Source organism: Ictalurus furcatus, chromosome 8, assembly GCF_023375685.1.
Source record: "Ictalurus furcatus strain D&B chromosome 8, Billie_1.0, whole genome shotgun sequence".
In the NCBI taxonomy this organism is placed as follows: Eukaryota; Metazoa; Chordata; class Actinopteri; order Siluriformes; family Ictaluridae; genus Ictalurus; species Ictalurus furcatus.
Window position 1 is genome coordinate 24180786 of NC_071262.1, and position 22233 is coordinate 24203018.

Here is a 22233-nt window from a genome sequence, read left to right on the forward strand (position 1 = left end):
CATTTCAGCCTTATGTATTCCCATTACAGGAATTTATGAGGTGTGTTGAATGGTATATGATTGGTTTTATGTAGCAACAGTGCTTGTTTGTAGTCATGCATGCTTCAAAATTGTAAAACGTATCTAATATTTTATATACCTAGCTGAAAATATTGAACTAAATGCTATTTTTTAGTAAATAAATAAATAAATAATTAAATATGAACTTTTTTTCAGATTCTCTATAACATTAAATATACTGTAACTATAAATTAATAAAAAAAAGCTAATTTGCCATCATTTAATAATAATAATAATAATAATAATAATAATAATAATAATAATAATAATAATAATGATAATGTATATGGTGAAAAAGGAGTAAAACACTTACAGATATTGGGGGAAAAAAATAAAATAACTTCATTGATTACTTTCCTATAATACCACACCACGTGTTTCATTCCTTAGTTCATTTAGATATTATCCTCATTATATACAGTTTGGACATTAACATCATTTACTTTCCCATAGAAAACAGCTGATCATTTTTGTTCATTCATAATTAAACCAAATATTCACACAATGTGGTGTATCAAAAAAAAAAAAAAACTTTAAGTAATTAGTAAGGAGGTTTATAATCACAATTTTTGCTTGTCAATAGTTGTCTCTGCATTAGTGATACTCATTCTGCCTGCTTATAACAAATCTGTTATAACCATTTTGAACATGTATTTAATCAACAAATTACCTCACACACCTGCAGGATAGATAGATGCATAGGAAAAAAGACCACAACCAAGTTTATTTATTTATTTTTTTTTTTAAATGCCGCACACTAACAGTACTTGCACACGCTTCGAAATAGCTTTATTCACAATGTTTCAGTCCCATGACCTTCATCAGGCATATACAAACAATCGATTAAACACAATCTCATTTAACATAAACACATGACCAATCACTGCAATGATCCATCATTACTAATCATGATCAGTGATGTAATACATTATTGTAACCACATCATCATATAAAAGGGTTACATCAAAAATTTACAATTTACTTGGATAAATGGACATATACAAATAAACATAACTTTATAGCATCACATTATACAATACTTCATTGTTCATGCCCATAGGTGATACAATCTGATGAGTAACAATCCAAAATAACTCATGTCTCTGTAACAGCATTTCTATATGGCCCCCCTGTGACACATTCACTTTTTCAATACCACAAAAGCATAAGGAGGAAACATCATGATTCAAAGAAAGAAAATGGACAGCAACAGGATAATTAACATCCTTTCTTCTAATAGAACTCTTATGTTCACTAATTCTTTGTTTTATTTGGCATGAAGTTTTCCCAACATAACCGAGACCGCAAGGACAACGAATCAGAAAGACAACATGAGTGGAAACACAAGTAATGACCGAATTGATTCTATATTTTTTTTATTAGTTCTTGGATGACAAAAAAATGATGTTTTGAATGTATTATTACACTGAGGACAATTGCCACATTGATAATTTCCATTCTGTGTAGGACTAATTAGTGTCTGAGATGGACTCAGGATATCACTCTGAAACCGGGCATGTACTAAATAATCTCTCAAATTTTTAGCCTATTTGTATAGCCAACAGTAAGTGGAGGGTGTTGAAAAAGAGCACTTAACTCATTATCAGAAGACAAGAAGTGTCCATGCTTTTTAAAAATTCAACTTATCAAATAAGACGTTTTTGAACATGCATTTAATGAAACAGCATAATAATCATAACCATGGAAAATATAAACATATAAGAAATAGGCAATCAATAAGCAAGACTGTGCTAATGATGCTCCATAACTCATGGTAAAATAGTAGTTCACCATCATCTAATGCCTAGGGGAGTTGGAATTTCACCATTGGCTGTGTTTTATCACTGTTGTGAGTAATGAGTAATTCACTGTCAATTCACAATTTTGCCAACTATTTTTCAAGTAGCACCATGTTGCTGTTATCTAATAAAACTCTGCAGAAGAGCCTTGGCTGCAAGCTGCTTACGAGAGAAGGAGCTTTGCTGAATGTTTGAGATGCTCATTCCACCTCCTAGTGGCGCAATGCCCACAGAGCAGCTTATGGACAAACCACAAATTCTATTAAACCCGTTAACCAAATGAATGAATGAATGACAAGATACTGAACCTACAAAATGGTTACGTTTGTTAACGCAGATGAATACTATTATTGTTGCTATTGGTATGTTGTTGTTGTTGTTGTTGTTGTTGTTGTTGTTTTAAATAACCAGCGCTGCAATTAGGCATGTTATCATAATTATTCCAGACGCTATAAAATTAGTTAGAAATTTGCAGCACCAGAAGCTTTGTGTGTGTGTGTGTGTGTGTGTGTGTGTGTGTGTGTGTGTGTGTCCATGCATGCTCGGTGACGTCTAAAATTCCAATGCTTCGATGTGGGAGGACGCAGAGAGGAAAATTCAACCACACACACACACACACACAAACACACACCCTCTGCTATTCTCAGTAAGAGTAAGGGAGCAGAGACAGACACCGTTCCAGCATCTGAACACTCCGGACTTTTATATTATTGCGTTATATGTGCTTTTTTTTTTTCTCCTCTCTCAAAGGCAAGTTCATCTTCTGCAGTATCGCAGGCCTCAAAGTTAGTTTTCTTTTATTTGCTTTTTTGACTTGAAACAGCATGCCGTTCCCTCCGATGGAGGTAGAAGCCGAGTGCGCAATCGGCGGGACTCGGTGAGCACGGCAATGCCTCGGATATGCTGGAGATTACACTACGAGGAATGGCCAAGTCCTAAATTCGGAATTGCATTTAGCTTGCATGTCAGAAATGATCATTTTAAGTGATCAGCGAGCACAGCCGTGCACGGTGATGGATGCGCCGTCTTTTGGGATTTAAGCAGGGCGGATGGAGAGCCGTGCGCCCAAGCGCGCCTGTCTCACCGTATGACTGCTTCACATCGGTTTTTCTCAGCGTTTGCATGCCTTCACTCGGATCTGCAGTTAGTTTCACGTTAATGCCAGGAATTTGGGCGTTAATGCTGTAAGTCAGGGGGAAAAAAAATGTTGAACAACGTTTTGCTGCTGAGCGTTTTGACAATAACCGGCTTCTCCTCGCGGACGGAGAGCCGCAAAACTTCGAAGGACATTTGTAAGAGCCGCTGTCCGTGCGAGGAGAAGGAGAACGCGTTAAACATCAACTGCGAGAACAAAGGATTTACGAGTGTGAGTTCGTTTCAGCCGCCGCAGAATAAAATAAGCCAGCTTTTCCTGAACGGGAACTTTCTCACGAGACTGAACGCCAACGAGTTCGTCAATTACGGTAATGTCACATCTCTCCATTTGGGCAATAACGGGCTGCAGGAGATTAAAACGGGGGCGTTCAATGGCCTAAAAAACCTCAAACGCCTCCATCTGAACAATAACAATTTGGAGATTATAAAAGAAGACACATTTTCTGGCTTAGAAAGTTTAGAGTATTTGCAGGCTGATTACAATTATATAAGTGCCATAGAGGCAGGTGCGTTCAATAAGCTGAACAAGCTTAAAGTCCTCATACTTAATGATAACCTTTTGCTCTCTCTGCCTAACAATATATTCCGATTTGTGATGCTGACACATTTGGATTTGAGGGGAAACCGACTGAAGACGCTACCGTTTGCTGGTGTCTTGGAGCACATAGGCGGCATTATGGAGATACAGCTGGAAGAGAACCCATGGAACTGTACGTGTGACCTTGTTCCACTCAAGGCCTGGCTGGATACCATTGCGGTGTTTGTTGGCGATGTGGTTTGTGAGACGCCGTTTCGTTTGCATGGCAAAGATGTTACTCAGCTCATAAAGCAGGACCTGTGCCCTAGGCGCAGTACTGGTGACTCGACTCCTCGCGCCATGCAGCCACCACCTCCTGATCCCCAGCATCGGGTCCCAGTACCTACATCACGTACACATTTTGCGCCAACTAGGGCACCTAAGGCATCCCGGCCACCCAGGATGAGGAGCCGCCCTACTCCACGTGTTACTTCTGGCAGGGACAAGCATGTATTTGGCCCAATTATGGTTTATCAGACAAGGTCCCCTGTACCTATGACATGCCCGAGTATCTGCGTGTGCACATCCCAAAGCCCGGACAGTGGACTGAATGTTAACTGCCAGGAGAGGAAGCTTCACAACATCTCTGATCTGCAACCCAAACCGTCATATCCAAAAAAGCTACATTTAACTGGAAACCATTTACAGATCATATACAGGGCTGATCTGACAGAATATAGCACCCTAGAACTTCTCCACCTGGGGAATAACAGAATCGCTATTATTCAGGATGGGGCCTTTGAGAATCTGACTAATTTGCGTAGGCTTTACCTCAACGGCAACTATATCGAAAGTTTATCACAGGCCTTGTTTGCTGGACTACAGAGCTTGCAGTACCTCTACCTAGAGTACAACATTATCAAGGACATTTTGCCGAACACGTTTAACTCACTGCACAATCTGCAGCTTCTCTTCCTCAACAACAACCTGCTGAGGTCCCTACCTGACAATGTGTTTGGGGGCACAATGCTAACAAGGCTCAATCTCAGAAACAATCACTTCTCACATCTTCCAGTGAGCGGGGTGCTTGACCAGCTCTCAGCATTTGTCCAGATTGATCTCCAGGAGAACCCATGGGAGTGCACGTGTGGCATTGTACCACTGAAGAACTGGATGGAGCTGTCCAGCACTAGCGTGGTTGTTAATGAGATCACGTGTGACTCTCCTTCAAAGCACGCAGGTCGCCTCCTGCGGTCACTACGCAACGATGCTATCTGCTCTGAGAATGACGAGACTCCGGCACCAGCCACCAAGGCACCAACCATTATCAGCATTAGCACTGAAGTCACTCCTTCCTCTGCTGCAACACCTACAGAAGACACACAACCTGAAACACACCAGGAAGTACCCTTGTCTGTACTCATCTTGGGCCTGCTTGTTGTGTTCATTCTTTCAGTGTGTTTTGGGGCTGGCATATTTGTATTTGTGCTCAAGCGGCGCAAGGCAGTGGAGAGTGTCCCAGCTACTGCAGCTGCCAATAGCCTAGATCTGAGCTCTTTCCAAGCGCATTATGGCCATTATGACACAGAACAAAGCACAGGTAAAAGAGAGGGCCATGTCTACAACTATATCCCTGCCGCTGTTGGCCAGATGTGCCCAAACCCCATCTATGTGCAGAAGGAAAATGAGCATGTAGCCTACTATCGCAATTTGAAAGAACTGGGTTTTGCAGCACAAGATCCCAAGAGGGAGGAGTTTGGTCGTAGTCCCACTTATACAATAAGCACTTTGGAACGTGTAGAAGAGAATCCCCAACACAGCAGCTGTGAACCAGAACTTCTTTACCAGAACGTGGCAGAGAGGGTAAGAGAGTTGCCCACCACTGCTCCCTTTGGCTACAGCTTTTGCACTCTGCCCAAAAGGCCATTAGCGCCACCATACGAGGCTGCAGGGCGGCCCAACCGGGAGCGACAGAACAAAACTGTCTTGTATGGGACGCCAAGAAAGCATGCTGAACAGCTGCTCCCTGCTAAGCTGAAAACGGAGCCGGACTACCTCGAGGTTCTAGAGAAACACACTGCAATGAGTCAGCTGTAAAAGCTGTCCCACACACTCTTTATTATCTCTTTATTGTAACAAAAATTATATCAAAATGTGTCATCTACATTTTCAACCACACAAGACTCGAACAGCGGACAATGCAACCTAAAGCCTTTTCATCGTCATCTTTCTGAAGCTGTACAAATTAGTAAGGGAAAAAAAGTATCTACAATTTAAAGATGATATATTATTTTCTCTAAGGCTTAAATTATTTCCTCTACTTGAAACATAAAGACTGTAGCAGTTATGGCAAGAATATGTATAATAATAATGCTTAATGCTATTTTATATGAAGTATATATTTTTTTCTCAGAGGAAGACAGTGTTCTTTTCAGAAGCAGGTTATTGAATCATGCAGTGACATTGCTGTGTTGGTATTATGGTGGGAAGTCAGATATACAATAACTGTTCACACCCACTTCAATTCATTTATTCCAGAAGTGCCTTTGCACTTAAAGAATTTTATCTTTGCTTTCTGTGAATTGAATTTTTTATAAGTGATGTATTTTAAAAAGGGACTCTGTAAAATAGAATTATTTGTCCACTGCATTAAATGGAAAAAGGAAAAATATACTCAACTGGTAGAAATTTTGGAATTTAGTATGTTTAGTTTTTAATATATTTTGTGTGGATTGGACAGTGGGTTTATGGCCTATCCTAACTGCTGTGTGTGTGTGTGTGTGTGTGTGTGTACGTGTGTGTATGTGTGTGTGGTTTCCTGAAACTACATTTGTTAGGGAAATGTATATCTTTCCCTAAACGTATATCTTTTTTTTCAGTCCTGATCCTGGAGTTGTCTGTGTAACATGTTAGTGTTTCCAGCTCTAAAATCGCTGCTTTTAAAATGATGAAATGCCAGCGAGCTTGTCAGTGAGCAGATGAGTTACATCAGGCGGGTAAGAGCAGAAAAGAACATTGAAATGTGGATTTTAAAAATGTTCACCCAGCACATTTAATGAATTATAAATAGGCATCTATACTTTCAAGAATACTGCTCCTGTGTCTAAATGCAGCCAAATACTGGGGAATACAGCTAAATGCAGCATACTTAGCTGTTCTATATAATTTAAACAAAATTACATTAGCATTCATTTTGTTTAGCTTGAGTGGCGCATTTCATGCCTCTTTACAGAGGTGAATTTAAATCTATTGAAATAATAGCTGCTGTCCAAGGTGCTAATGAGTGCTCGTCTTTGTCTGGGCCCAGTGCTGCTTACAACTCTTGCATACCAAGATGTGTATTACCATTTGATTTTATTCTCAGTTGCTTTCATGCTGTGAAGTGTGTAGAGAGATTAGAACACCAAAGTTTATTTGGCAAACTGGTTAAAATTGGCTTCATTAATTTCCACTTGTTCACTGTTCATTGGTCTTCTGACTGCAGTTGTGGTTCAAATAAAAAATCTCTGGCCTTCCCATGAATTATATACTTTTGATCTGGTTAAATATGTAATCAAAGGATCTGAACCACTCGCGTGCAAAGTGAAGTAAATGTTTACCCCTGTGGAAACAAGGGGATCTGAGGCCGCCGCATTTGGTTGTGTACAAGCGAGGGAGCGTTTTTCATCCTGTTTTAAATAGAGTGATTTTCTTTGCCTGGTACAATAGGCCTCTGTGTAGCTGTTTCCTGATGTGGCAGAGAATGGAGATACTGTGCAAGGATCGCATACAAATGAAGAGAGGGGGAGGCAGTCCTAGCAGAACACTTCTCTTGTTAGCGTATTGCGGCTGCTCAAAATGGAGACATCACCCCTCAAGTTTGAAATAAATCACAGCCTTTAATTGGTTTATACAGAACGAGTGGGAGTGGTGTTGTGTCATTGATGCAGATTCATTGATTTTCTTTTTATTAGAGAGAAAGTAAGAGGCAGCTCCCTGACCTTATTGGAAATAGTGTGTTTTTGTGGGTGCAGGATTTCTTGACTATGGACTATGCTATTAGATTAGTCATTTTTGAATGATAAAAATCTGTACAGAAAGTTTGTAATTTATATGACACTGCTTATTATTATTATTATTATTATTATTATTATTATTATTATTATTATTATTGTTGTTGTTATTATTACTATTATTATTATTATTAGTTGTAGTAGTAATAGAAGTAGTAGAAGTAGTATTTTACAATACTGCTTGCTGCAGATGAATAGTACAGCAGAGGAGAGTTTGCCTGCATTGCTGTGCTGCAGCACTTCATAGCGCAGTGTGCACAGAGAGAAGGGAAGCCATACTGATTAATTGTAGAGAGAGTTTTGGAGTTCCTGTTGTGTTGCATTAATGCCCCATGCAGTGTTTGTGCCATGGGCCACTGGACTATGCCATGCAGCTGGAAACGATCTGGCTTCCATCTTAAATCAATGAGATCGACAGCAGACGCTTGCTGCTGCAGGCTTGTCTTCGAGCCATCTAGGCTTAGTTTAGCCTCTCAGACAACTTGGACTTTTTTGCAGGACCCAGTCACATTCCTGTCTAAATGTGCCTAATTTTACCTTAAAATTTTCCTGAAGATTGTTTCCTTTATTCTTGGGAAACTAATGTTCACCTTTCATTGGCTTGCTTATTATTATTGAAAGCTAGCCTCTCATTCAACATAAGTTTGATTATAAAAATAAAAAAAAGCAGAGTATGGCAAATGATTGAAGTTTATGTGAGGTGTGACATCCCCATCTAGAACAATTAATTCCACTCCAAACAAAACAACAACAACAATCCTGTATTAAAGCAGCCTTGATACACTTTAGCCTCACCAGTTAAAGACCTATCACTTTGCTCATATTTTTCATCATTAGTTTTGTTGGGTAAACATTATTCAAGTGTTAGAGCAAGGGTTTGTTGTTTTATGCTAACAAAGCAAATGTCTTTACAGATCATTAGGCAGTAAAATGCCAATATGGAAATGTCTCATGAGGAAATGACTAGGGTTTGGCTCTAAGGAGATTGATGCTTTAAAGATGTTTGCCTGAGAGCCATGTTTTTAGCTTAGTGGGATTTTGAGGGTAGCCAAATTACAATGGTTGCACAAGCATAACATTTGCACCTTATTAATATGCTAAAAATGGCATTATGCATGATTATTGCTCATTTAGAGCATGAACATGCTTTATTTAATATTAATTCATTGATATTTCACTGTAAAGTAAGGGTGTAAAGCAATGCGACAATCATGCTCCTAATGCCAGCATCTGTATTTAGATTTAACCTCTAAATAGGCATGTCCTTGGGTTTTAGGGTCACTGTTTAAAAATTAAAAATACAAGATTTAGAGAATTAGTTGATCTACCAAATATTGAGGAAAAAAAAGATTTTGAGAAGAGAGTCATAATATTTTGATAAAACATCATAATATTTGGAGGATAAAGTCTTAATACTGTGATAAAATTCTACATATCAGATGCACATTTGTATTGAGGATTTGGTGAAGTTATACTTTAGTGCTGTTGTTACAAAAAAAAAAAACTCTTAATTTGTAGCACCAAATTATTATTAGAAATAGAAAATTATGACTTTGCCAGAAATTGTGTTTATTTAGAAGAACCAAATGAACTCGGAGGTCTCTTGTTGAAGGAGAAATCGCAAGCAATACTGCTTGCGATTTTGCTGTCGACAGTTAAATCTGCAGTGTAACAGATATAACTCTGGTGCACTCAATCCAGCTACTGAGCCGCTAACGTGGAATATGGACTCACAAATAAGGCTTAAGGGTGATAGTTCCTCAACCTCAGCTACATCACTCCAGTTCATAACTAGTCTCAGCTAGAGGATTGTTTAATTCTGCTTGCACAGTTGTTTTTGTTTGCACCTAACCACAATATTTTCAAACACATTTAGTTGTTTTGCAGTCCTCTGATGTAATTCTACAGTAAGTTGCTCAAACAAAGGCACCTTACACAGTATATTGATATTAACACTCACAGTTAAGTTATTTAGTACGCATGCAAATTAGACTGCTTCTACTTAGCTTCTACTGAATATCCACTCTTACACTCACAGAGTCATGGGTGTCTTGCCTTTTTTAGTCTTTTTTTATAAGATCAGGAAGTGAATGTGCAACCCTGACATTTGGGAATGAGATTTATTTTGCTTAGGACTTCCAGACGCTCACTGTAATACAATTAAGTAATAAGATATTGCTTGTTTTCTCATTCCATCTGCCACAAAAAGATTACAGCATTACTGCAGTGTCCTCTCTTCTAAAAATATACTATTACTGTGTGTTATCACTGAAAAATCAATGCTGTTTTCCTTGGACTTGTGCTGCAATATGTTCAATGGGAAATCTTTTAGATATCTGAGAAACTCATTGAGATTCCTATATTGCATACATACTGTATATTGTATGTGCCATATGTACTGTATGTATATATGCATGTATGTATGTATGTATGTATGTATGTATGTATTATGGATATAACCAAACATGAATACAATGTTCAAAATGAACAGATAATGTTTCCTAAGCAAATACAAATACAGATATGAATAGGGCACATTTTATTTATGTTTATTTATGATAATTGGTCTCTAGTTGAGACCAATTATCAGTCCCTCCACGGTTTTGGAATTTTGAGATCACAGAAATGAATGCAAAATCAAGCAAACTCCACAATATTCGGAGGAGCTTGCAATTTTTCAAAATTACCGCAGATTTGGGCCAAGACGCATCATGTGACGTCACAATGTGCATTCACCCAAAGCCCTTTTTGATTCACATGCATCGAACAAGAGTACAGCTAAAAGGCTGCAGCAATCACAAAAAAAAAAACTGCGAAATCCTGTACAGACTAAATTACAGTATAAACTCGAGTGATGGAGTTGAGGTTGAAGAGCAGTCAGAGCCAAAATTCACACATCATACTCACAGTGCTGACATTTCTCCCTCTGGGGTTTTTCTAAACCTTCCAATTTAGGCCACACCCACTTCAGGTTTAAATCGGAATATTGATACAGATACACAATTCCTAATTTATTACAATTTACACAACTAATATAAGGGTCATTCTTAATAATATGGTGATTTTCTGGACAGAAAAATAGTCAAATATTGAGCAGTTTTCATATTCTATCTTGAATTCTATTGTAATTGTAACTGTATTGAAATTCCATTTGAATGAATAACTGATATTCTTAATCTTTAATTTGGTGTTATTAATTTAAGTCACAAGAGTTATTAATTGTCATTGGTGTCATAATCACAGGCCATTTCCATTAAAGATATACTGACATCAACAGCATTTCTAATCACACCAGCAACAATATATTATTCGATCTAATTACTTTTTTCTTTTGGTAAAAAAAAATATTGCACAAGAAGATTGAAAGGTATAACTCCAATGACATATCTAAATAATTCACAAGAAAAAATACAAGTAAATTAATAACATTTAGATTGTGGAGGGCAACTCAGCTGGTGCTGCTTGAAATGGCTGCTAATTCTTCTGAACTTTAACCCTGAAAGCACTTAGATACAAGTAAGACTTTTGTGATTTTTTTTTTTATAACAGCTGACACTAATGGCATGAAACCCAGCAACAACTGTTGTTTTAAAATGATTTATATTATTAAAATCTAACCATTTTTCAATTCTTTGGCTTAGTGATTAACATGTTTGCCTTGTACCTCTGTGGTTGGGGGTTCCAATCCCACCTCCGTCCCATGTGCGCGGAGTTTGCATGTTCTCACTGTGCTTCAGGGGCTCCTCTACGTACTCTGGTTTCCTCCCCAAGTCCAAACACATGCTGTAGGCTGATTGACATTTCCAAATTGTGCATAGTGTGTGAATGTGTGTGTGACTGTGTGTGTGTGACTGTGGCCTGCGATGAGTTGGCATATTATTCAGGGTGTCCCCCACCTTGTGCCCTGAGATCCCTGGGGTAGGCTCTAGGCTTCCCTGTGACCCTGTGTAGGATAAGCGGTATGAAAGATGGATAGATGGATGGGTTTGTCACCATATTCTGAGAATGACTCATTAAATAAAGGTACAAATGTTTTTGACAAAGCTGATGGGTTGAATTAGCTATCATAGATTTTTGTATAAAATCGGACAAATTGTTTGCTTAATAGAATTGGTGCAGTACTTCATTATTTTTTATTTGTTTATTTTTTTAAATTAGTGATTGATTTTCAGTTGTAAAGATGATGACATTAATACTGGCACTTTTGAGGGTTTTTTCCCCACTGCAGACACAAATTACACAGCCACTGAACTTCCAGTGACCATCCTGACTATCACACAGAGCTGTGTTGTACTGTCCTTCTTTCTTGCAAAGGAACATCAGAGGGATCTCTCTTTGGACTGGAGGACAAGATCTATGCGCCTTCTTTACAGTGTCTTTTTGATGAATAATGTATTTGTTGCATGATTGCCTAATCACTTAGTCAGTAATGATGAAATGTATTAGGAGTTGGCACAATGCCTCAAATGACTGTCAGAGAAGAAACCGCCTTAAGACCCTTGATGAGCGCCAAGCCACGAAAATCACCCACTGGGACATGGCTGGTTGTTCAGATACACAGCTATTATTTACTTTGAATAGCAGCTGTAAAAAATTGCTAGGACATAATGACAGGTACAGTGACGTAAATGGAGTGGTGGCTTGGTGGTACCCTTTGCTTGGTGATTTAAAAAAATATTTTTTTTCTGTTATATAGGTAGTTTTGAAAACTAAAAGGACAAGGAAAAAAACTTGCATCTAAAGATTTGATTCAAATTCCCCTGAAAGACACCAACAAAGTCTAAGATCAACTGCTATGTATTAGCCCAGTTTTAAATTAATCTAATATGTAATAAATAAGAATCAATACCTGCCTAATATTGTGTAGGTCCCCCTTGTGCCACCAAAACATCTCCACCTGTCGAGGCATGGACTCCACAAGACCTCTGAAGATGTGCTGTGCTATGTGGCACCAAGACGTTAGCAGCAGATCCTTTAAGTCCTGAAAGTTTTGAGGTGGGGCCACCATTGATCAGACTTGTTTGTCCAGCACAATTGGATTGAGATCTGGGGAATTTGGAGGTTTAATCAACACCTTGAACTCGCTGTCATGTTCATCAAGCCATTCCTGAACAATTTTTGCAGTTTGGCAGGGTATATTATCCTGCTGAAAGAGAGAACTGCCATTAGGGAATACCGTTGCCATGAAGGCATGTACTTGGTCTGCAATTATGTTTAGGTAGTTGGTACATGTCAAAGTAACATCCACATGAAAGACAGGAAGAAAATTCCCAGCAGAACATCGTTCAGAGCATCACACTGCCTCTGCCGTGCTTGTTCCCATAGTGCATCCTGGAGCCATCTCTTCCCCCGGTAAGCGACACACATGCATCCGGCCATCCACATGATGTAATCCAAAACATGATTCATCAGACAAGGCCACCATTTTTCCATTGCTCCATGGTCCAGTTCTGATGCTCATGTGCCTATTTTAGCCACTATTGGCATTGTACCAGGGTCAGCATGGGCACTCTGACCGGTCTGAGGCTATGCACTGTGTTTGTTCTAACACTTTTCTATCATAGACAGCATTAACTTTTTTAAGTGATTTATGCTACAGTAGCTCTTCTGTGGGATCGGACCAGATGGGCTAACCTTCACTCCCCACACACATCAATGAGCCTTGGGTGCCCATGACCCTGTCACCGCTTCATTGGTTGTCCTTCCTTGGACCACTTTTGATAGGTACTAACCACTGCATACCAGGAACACCCCCACAAGATCATCTTGGAGATGTTTTGACCCAGTCGTCTAGCCTTCACAATTTCCCCCTTGTGAGAGAGGAGCAGAACCCGATGTGATCTTCTGCTATTGTAGCCCATTCACCTCAAGGTTTGACATGTTGTGCATTCTGAGATGATTTTCTACTCAGCACAGATATAAAGAGTAGTTACAGGAGTTTCCATAGGCTTCCTGTCAGCTTAAACAAGTGTGGACATTCACTTCTGACCTCTCTCATCAACAAGGTGCTTCTTACCACAGAACTGATGCTTAGTTGATTTTTGTTGGTTTGTTTGTTTGTTTTTCACAACCTTCTGTGTAAACTCTAGAGACCATCATACATGAAAATCCCAGGAGATCAGTAGTTTCTGAAATACACAAACTAGCCCCTCTGTCACCAGTAAACATACCATGGTCATAAAAGTCTGAGATCACATATTTATCTCCTCATTCTGACGTTTGATGTGAACATTAGCTGTAGCTTCTGATCAGCATTTACATGATTTTATTCATTGAGCTGTTGCCATACGATTGACTGATTTGATAATTGCATGAATGACAGGTGAATAGGTGTTCATATATACTGCATATAATATGTTTGCCAGAATTCACAGTGATGTCTGATATTTCCCCAGACCACCATACACATATATTGATTAATAATAGATAGCTTTACTTAGCTAAAGTAATAATAAAGAGCATCTTGTGTAAAAATGCTCCATATCAATTTTTAGGTTTCTCTGGGAAAACTACAGAGTATGCTCGCTCCACAGTGACAGATGATGGTCCTTTAGAAAGGTTAACTCAAATGATACCTGACCTTGTATCTATAAGCTCTGAGGCGCAGACAATTGGTCTTCATGTGAGTGAAGGAGGAGAGTGTGTGAAGAAAAGTTCTGTCTCATTACTCAGAGAGCAAATGGATCACTGGAGACCCAATGATGACCCAGTGCGGCCTAATCAAAGTTGACAGTTTATAGCGCTAGTGCTACACTAGCTCTCCACTAGATTAGAGCTGGTTCTGCTGTTACAAAAAAGTTCAACCAGAGTGTGAGTGTGCAATGAAGATGTCTGGATCAAAGCAGAGTACAGACATGTTCTGATTAAGGAAGTCTTTAGGCTATAGTTGGGTTAAAAATTAAAAAAAAAAAAAAACTGGCTGAAATTGAAACTTAACACTTCTTTTGAACTCTATTACTGCTGCCTTATTAAGTTCTCATCATTTTATGATTGCAAATTCATAAGAATTCACATAGGCCAACTCATATTAAAAATATTAATTGGTTGAGGTTAGGGTGAGGGGAATGTTTAGCAGGCATAATTTCCGTTTCTTACAATGTGTAAAAATGATCTATTTCATTAAAATCCCCACAAATTTTTTGTATGCTTGGTTTGGCATTATAAACACACTATGTGTGTATACTGTATGCTTAATACAAAATAATACTATACTAGTATAGATCAATGAGTACATATATTATGTATTGTCAAACAGCAACTCAAATATGTGCTCTAATAATATACTAATAGTTACAATAGGCAGAGCTGAGACCAACTGCTTCTGCTTTGAGCTCCATTTCCCAGAACCCTAACAAACTAGAAAATCTGACACACAACCAGTTATATATGACTCATATCCAAGATCACAGTCATCCAATTATTAACTTGGCACATCTGTTCCCAATCACACACTGACATTCATTCATTCAGTGCAAACTCTCACTCCTAGCTCTGTTCTGTTGATGATCCCAAACCTTATGTTCATTAATTGCTGTTCTGGTTTTGATCCCAATTTGTTTGTTTGCTTTGGCTGCATCCAAATATCCCTACTATACAGTAGTTGAAAAGCAGTACACCAAAGGAGTAGTATATCCTAATTCTCAGTATTCATAAAACAGTAGGCGAAAAATACCTGTATGACGTACTGCATCTGCCGAGATTGTGCAGTATAGAACCAGTGCACACTGTGCTTTCCTATGAGATTAGATTTGTGCCAAAAGTATTGAATGTAACTATTCAAGAAATTAACAAATATATACAATGAGAAAAAAAAAAAAAACTGAAACAGCAAACTTAGTAACATGGTCTTCAAATAAACAGCATTCTTTGGTAACAGTTTTCTAAGCTTCGTTTTCACTAATCAAGGTTTATGAATGCACTGCCAGAGTTTTCATTTACGGTTTCAAACTTTTTGTTTCACTCCTCAAGTTTATGTCCGCCATTGTGGCACAAATATGGGTGGGCATAACAGTGATTTACGTTCAATGGCTAGTGAGATTTGAATTGACATCTCAACTCAATGACAAATGCATGTCAATCGGGCCCCGTCCCATAAGTGCGAGGCCACATTATTTAATTATGAAATGAATGAATGAAATGAAATTATATGGAGCGTCATCCATACAAATCACTTTGAATTACCTGTTACAATAAAAATGTATTAGTATGAGTACATTAATATAATGTTAATATAAACCTGTGATTTGCCTTGGATTGCAACTGGCAAGATAACCAAAATTGCTGCTATGCAAGGAATAACACAAGAGACTATGCAGATGTACAAAAATAATCCATGCCAGGGTGGTGTGAGATTAAACACCCCAAATTGCAATATTTTCGTATAACAGCATGATACCACAGTGATTTGCCAACAATTACAAAGTTTAATTTATTAATGAATGACACATTACATATTTTAAAGGTTTATAGTTAAGATCCAATGATGTGAAACATCCATGAAATAAGTTAGTTATCATTTACATTACAGCAATGATAAACAGTCATTCCTTCAGGAGCATCTTGTTCTCATTCTCTCTCTCTCTCTCTCTCTCTCTCTCTCTCGCTCTCTCTCTCTCTCTCTCTCTCTCAGCTTATAATTTTACTGAGAAGATGGAAAGTGTAAACTCCTCTCTCCTGGAGACTTTCCCATGCTGGGAACCTTTGCAAAGCACTGTAACACTTAGAATGAGCTAACACCCATGACCCCTTCCATAAATGTTAAATAAATATATATCACCTAACAAAAAGACTTCACCAAATCAATGTTATTAAAATTTGATGATTATTATTTCAGATTATGTAGAACATCCACCAAGAATCCCTGTGAATGAGCTGTTTCTATAGAAACAATAATTTATTAGAATGAGCACATTAATATAATATGATTGTTCATGTTACAGATGGAACTACAGTATGATCAAAATAGTCTGATACAAAAATAATGCACACTGTCTTACTCAAGAATTCAACTGTGCTGTGGTGTATACAGAACATGAATGAACACCTTCTGACCAATTAGATTCAAGAATGTAATAGCGATGTGATATATATATATATATATATATATATAAAAAAATGTATTCAAATATCGACCTGTCTCTATAGATAACCGTTAAGGTAAAGGTAATCTGCCTAAAATATAAACACTACAGTAATGACCATATATGTACATAGGTGTTTAGAAGTCTGTAAGAAATTAATCAAACTGAACCTTTAACTTATTGTCCCAACATTAATACTCCAGCTAATACACAAGATCAAAGGGCAGAGAAGTGGTCAGAAAAGAGTTGGTGGTAGTAGAAGGCAAGATTATTTTTAGATAGCAAGCCACTATGCCTTTACCATTAGCCTTTTAGTTGAAAGTGATGAATTACATTTCGAAATTATGAGGTTTGTATAATCAAACTACAGACAGGTCCTTTTTGTAATAACAGCCTACATGATTACAGTGTATTTACAGATTCATGGCAATTAATCATTTATAGCAAATATGTTTGCATTCTTTTAGTGCTGCTTTCATGGGTGACACATTTAGATTGGATAGTTCTTCGCCACAATGATTTGATAAATCTTAGACATTTGCTGATTTTATCTTTTTTTATTAAATGGTCTGCGTATATCACTCTGGTCAAGCTAATGCATTAACTGTCGGGTTCACATCTAAGTATTATTGTTTTTATTTGTTATGAATAAAATATTTGAATCAGTTTTATTCTGTCAGTATTTGGTTGAAGTAAGCAATTTATATTGAAGTGTGGTGACATAAATAGTGTTCAGTTAGAAGTTTTAATAAATTGGACATGAATTTAAAGCCTTTGAAGACTTTGTTCAAAATCAGGAAACATTGTTTTCCCTTACATCGGTGCTAAGTGGGAATCCCAAATAGCAGCCACATAAATGGAGTTTTGACCCTCAGGCAGATTTTAAATGTCACAACCCCTGTTGTTCCACTTCATCCATGTCATAGCAGTTTTGCTCAATTTTGTCAATGAAATTAGCAATTAGGAAGGAAGAAAATTAGTTTATGCTCAAACTAGCAAAAAGCCTTTTTTTTTTTGTTGGTCTTTTTAAATTCTACAGCTATCTAGTTTTGGTGAACCTGTTCCCACCATAGCCTCAGATTCCTGTTCTTCAAGGTTCAATGTGTTGTGAATTGTGAGATTCTTTTCTGCTCTTCACTGTTGTAAACAGTGGTTATTTAAGTTATCGTACGCTTCCAGTATTTCATTTAAAATTGCCTCATATATCATGGTCTCCCTGATCTCATGCATCCTAAAACATTTTCCAAGGTCCATAAAACATCACAGATCTTTCACCATACATAACAGTAAGGATTAGGTTATTTTCCATATAACCATAATTATTTGTTTACCAAATGCACTTTAAGTGTTGCCAAAAGCTACATCTTTGTCTCATCTGACAACAGAGCTAAGTTCCAGTCAAAGATCTGGTTGTTTTCAACTTTGTAATTACCTGCTTAAGGGTTTGAAACATGTAGGCAGGCAGATTGGCTATGCTATATTGTTCATATGTGTGAATGAATATGTGACTGTGTGTGTCCAAAAGCGGTTAGTGAAGATGAATTATTATGTTAAGATTGGTATAAGAACTGAAACTTTATAGTCATTATCTGATTTATGAAATCTGATTTATCAACACATTTTTATCCCATTTCATTAATTCATGAATTTCTCAAGGTGGCAATAAATTAGACACATGCTGTTTTGTTTAAAATGGTATTTTATTTTCTTGGGTTAAGGTTATTTCAGTATAAAGTTAGATTTCACTCCAGCTTTCAGTGTGAAATTAAGATAATTAACCCCAATTATGTTTTATAATCTTTTTACCCATTTTCACCAAGGGTGCTAATAATGCTGCTACTGATTGTATATAACCACTGGGGAAAAAAATGCAGTTTGCCTTTCTGTCTGCCTACAGTGCGTTATGGCCTCAGAGAGAGAGAGAGAGAGAGAGAGAGAGAGAGAGAGAGAGACTGAATATGTTCAGTTCCACTTGCCTGTGGTACATTCATATTATTTTGATAGTGAATAAATCATTTGTGTACATGCTATATTTATTTATATTCCCAAAAGACAGAAACAGCTGCTACTTTCTTTAAGTTCAGCTATTACCTGTACTTGAGTGCTAAGCAAAAAAATATACCAGGTTCTTCAATCATTTTACTCAATGAAGAAAATTCACTTCGTTTCAAGTCACATTATAAATCTAAAGCTTCAATAGACATTAAAATCATTGCTTGTGAATTACTTTAGCTACTATGGACATAATCATTAAACAATAATGAATAATATCCTAATCCTCCTTATCGAACATAGAAAGACGCACTGATAATAATAATAACCAATAATTTAATCTCAACGCCATCCAATGATGTTTGTGTATGCAGCTGCATATGATAAATTATATAAAGAATTTGACATTATGCACATTTAATTCCTATTCTTTCTTACAGAGCATGTTTGATTTAGTTTACCAATATGTGTTAAGTAATGCATTACCTAACAAACATGTACTAACATGCTCTTAAGGTGGTCATTATTCACGCATGAAGACTCACGTCGTAGTTAAGGTTAGCTCTTCATTAGTTCATATTTAAGTAAGTATTAATGCAGGTATTAATGCATGATTATTCATGTAACGTGTTACCAATGTGTATTGGAAATGTATATCTGCTAAATATTTTTTTTTTTTTTTTTTTTTTTACAAAATGCATCTGGAGGAGAAACTAAGCACAGAGAGTATCAGTCATTATACATGATATACAAAAAACAAACAAATAGAACTACAGGTGTCATGTGTTTTTGTTTGAATTAACAGGTTACAGCTTTTCTATTTGGCATTCAGAGGAAACACTGCATGAATCCTGTAGAGCATTATGGACTTGAGAATTAGATATCACGAATGCAGCTATCTGCCTTTAATTGTGTGTGTGTGCGTGTGCGTGTGCGTGTGTGTGTGTGTGTGTGTTTGTGTGAGTTAGTTTTCCCTACATAATTCGTATTATGCCATCGGGACCTCCTGATGTAATGCATTGCTATACCCTAATGGATTCATTGTCAAGCTATTGATAGATATTCGATTTTAGCCTCCCATCACTGCCATTACCCATGCTATGCTTTACAAAATTGCAGTTCCCCAAAGTGTTTAGCTTGTTTGCTTCTCCTACTTGCTCATACTTTTGTTTGAAAATCTCATCACCACCTTATTGTATCCATACCTTTGGCTGCAGGCAGGACATCATAGTTCAGCTTAGAAAACAATGCAGCAGTGCCATTTGTTGCTTCACTTAAATCTGACTCACTTTCTGAAGGGTCAGATTGCAGGCTTAATGGTTCAGATAGTACAAGACTCAATAACTATGTTAATAAGGGACACATATATGTTGTGTCAAATGGTGGCCAGTGAAGAGCAGCTGACCAGGGAGACCTGGAGGATGAAATAACATAAGCAGCACCACCTCCCATCTCTCATTTCATCACCCTTGCTGCAGTGACAGAGGAGGAGAAAGAAACGTCTCTTCCTGTCTCTGTCACACACATAAACCCTTTTTTTTCCCCTGGGTCTTAAGGCCAATACAGCATTTTGTCACATACCCTGAACAGTAAAGTATAGTTGAGAATGTAGAATGTAGAAAATCCTACAAAAACACATGATAATTTTTATGCACTATATAATATATATATATTTTTTATTAAGTCTTATATCATTGAACACATTTCAACAAAATTTTAACAATGTCTCTGTCCCTGTCTCTTCATTCATATTCACATATTGCACAATTTAGCATAGCCAGTCCACATCCCATCATGGTTTTGGAAGGTCAGAAGAAGCCAGAGAACCCAGTGGACAAGCTCAGCATCAAACTGGTGAGGCAGTTTGAGTGTGGCCGAAACGGTGATTTGGCAATGCTACCCATTGTACCACTACACCATCCTGTCTCTAGCAATGATGCAGTGAAAACACAATCAGGACCACTGCTGACCCACACACCAGAGCACACACCACTTTGAAAATGATTTGTGCCAGCACAGCGCTTCATATGTCTGCATACACAGTGTAAGCTACTCAATCTGAGAGAGAGCTGCTGTCTGGATTGAGGCCATTTGTCAGGTGAGAAAAATCATCTGTCCAGCAGCTGCCTTCAAAGAGGGAGGGGAGAGAGGAATTAGATGCATTGGCATCCCCTGCAAAGGCCTCTCATTTCATGCTTCCCCACAGCAAAACAAATGACCCAACCAGATTGAAAGAGAGCGAGGTGGGATAAAGCTATTTGAGTGGAAAAGATGAAGCATACACTACACAATAAAGGACAAGGATAGAGGGCAACATATGCAAATTCTACAAATTAGAAGTGTTAGCTCGCACTTGATTTAGAGGCTTTTTGAGAATGCATATATAGTAGCTAGGTCAGGGGTGTCCAAGCTTCTCCATAAAGGGCCAACCAAGGAGGACTAACAAAAACCTGCAGCCACACTGGCCCTTTGTGGATAAGATTGCCCATCCCTGCTCAAGTCAACCTGAACTAAAAGTAACCCTATGTTTACACAAGCAAGTGACATGTATATGCAACAGCAACATATCTGTGTGAGCCACATACATGCTGTAGCAACAGTAAGTGACAAAATGACAGTACAAGAAGTGACATTTCAATTGACATTTTCTTAATGTATGCAAAATAGAGAAACAACAAATTTGATCGAATTATTTCTTGCACCAATTTAAATTGTCCATAGTGTTGGCACTATACTGGGTTGGCACCTTGTCCAGGTTGTACCCCACGTTGTGCCCCGAGTCCCCTGGAGTAGGGTCCAGGCTCCCCGTGACCGTTGTAGGAAAAGCGGTACAGAAAATTGATTGATGGATGGATTACTCGCATAAATCCAATGGCGCATGTGTTCAGATGTTTCTTCAGTTCCCCACTCACAACTTTTCTTCCTACTTGCTTCCCTGCTTCCTACTTTGTTCCCATTTACTGCCTACAAAAATGGAACAGAACCTTTGGTTTCAGCTTATATTGTCAGATATGATCTCTCTTTAGATATAAATAGAGATACGAAGAAAAGTAAAGCTTGGAAGGAAGTTGCAAAAATACAGTAGCTGCTTCTGGTGAGTGTACACAGCTAGTATAGTTAGCTTGCCTTGCTGATGTCCCAATGAAGCTAGTGCAGAACCTAGCACATAACATGCAAACTCAATCATCAATTTTCAGGCAGATTAATGCAATAGTTAATTTGTTGTCAACTAATTAAATTTAGAAGAAATTCTATTTTGGTTACTGCCATTTTTCCCCCAGAAGCAATTGGGACATGACTACAAGTGACACAAGTGACTTGCTGCTTGCTAGTGTTAACCTGAGGTAAGAAATGTTATTTCCTGTTGTCAATTTTCATAAGAGTTGGATTGTGGGAATACCTACAGCTGCCTCCATGCAACCGTGTTGGATAAGTATATAGAATTGCATTACAGGCAGTCAGTCAAAGATATTATGAGAAAGCCAAGCATGAATTACAGCCTAATTTAAATTTTATAAAACTGTGTGTTCATAGTTAAACGAGGAAGGTTTAGTGGCATTTTTTTTTCCACTTGCGCC

General features: G+C 37.8%; 1 protein-coding gene across 1 annotated transcript; it reads left to right on the top strand.

Annotated features, from left to right (window-relative positions):
* Positions 1 to 2207: 2207 nt before the first annotated feature.
* On the top strand, positions 2208 to 6646 carry slitrk2 (SLIT and NTRK-like family, member 2). The gene has a single exon (XM_053631704.1). The coding sequence runs from the start codon at positions 3064 to 3066 to the stop codon at positions 5626 to 5628; it is 2565 nt and encodes an 854-aa protein (XP_053487679.1). The 5' UTR covers positions 2208 to 3063; the 3' UTR covers positions 5629 to 6646.
* The last annotated feature ends 15587 nt before the right edge of the window (positions 6647 to 22233 follow it).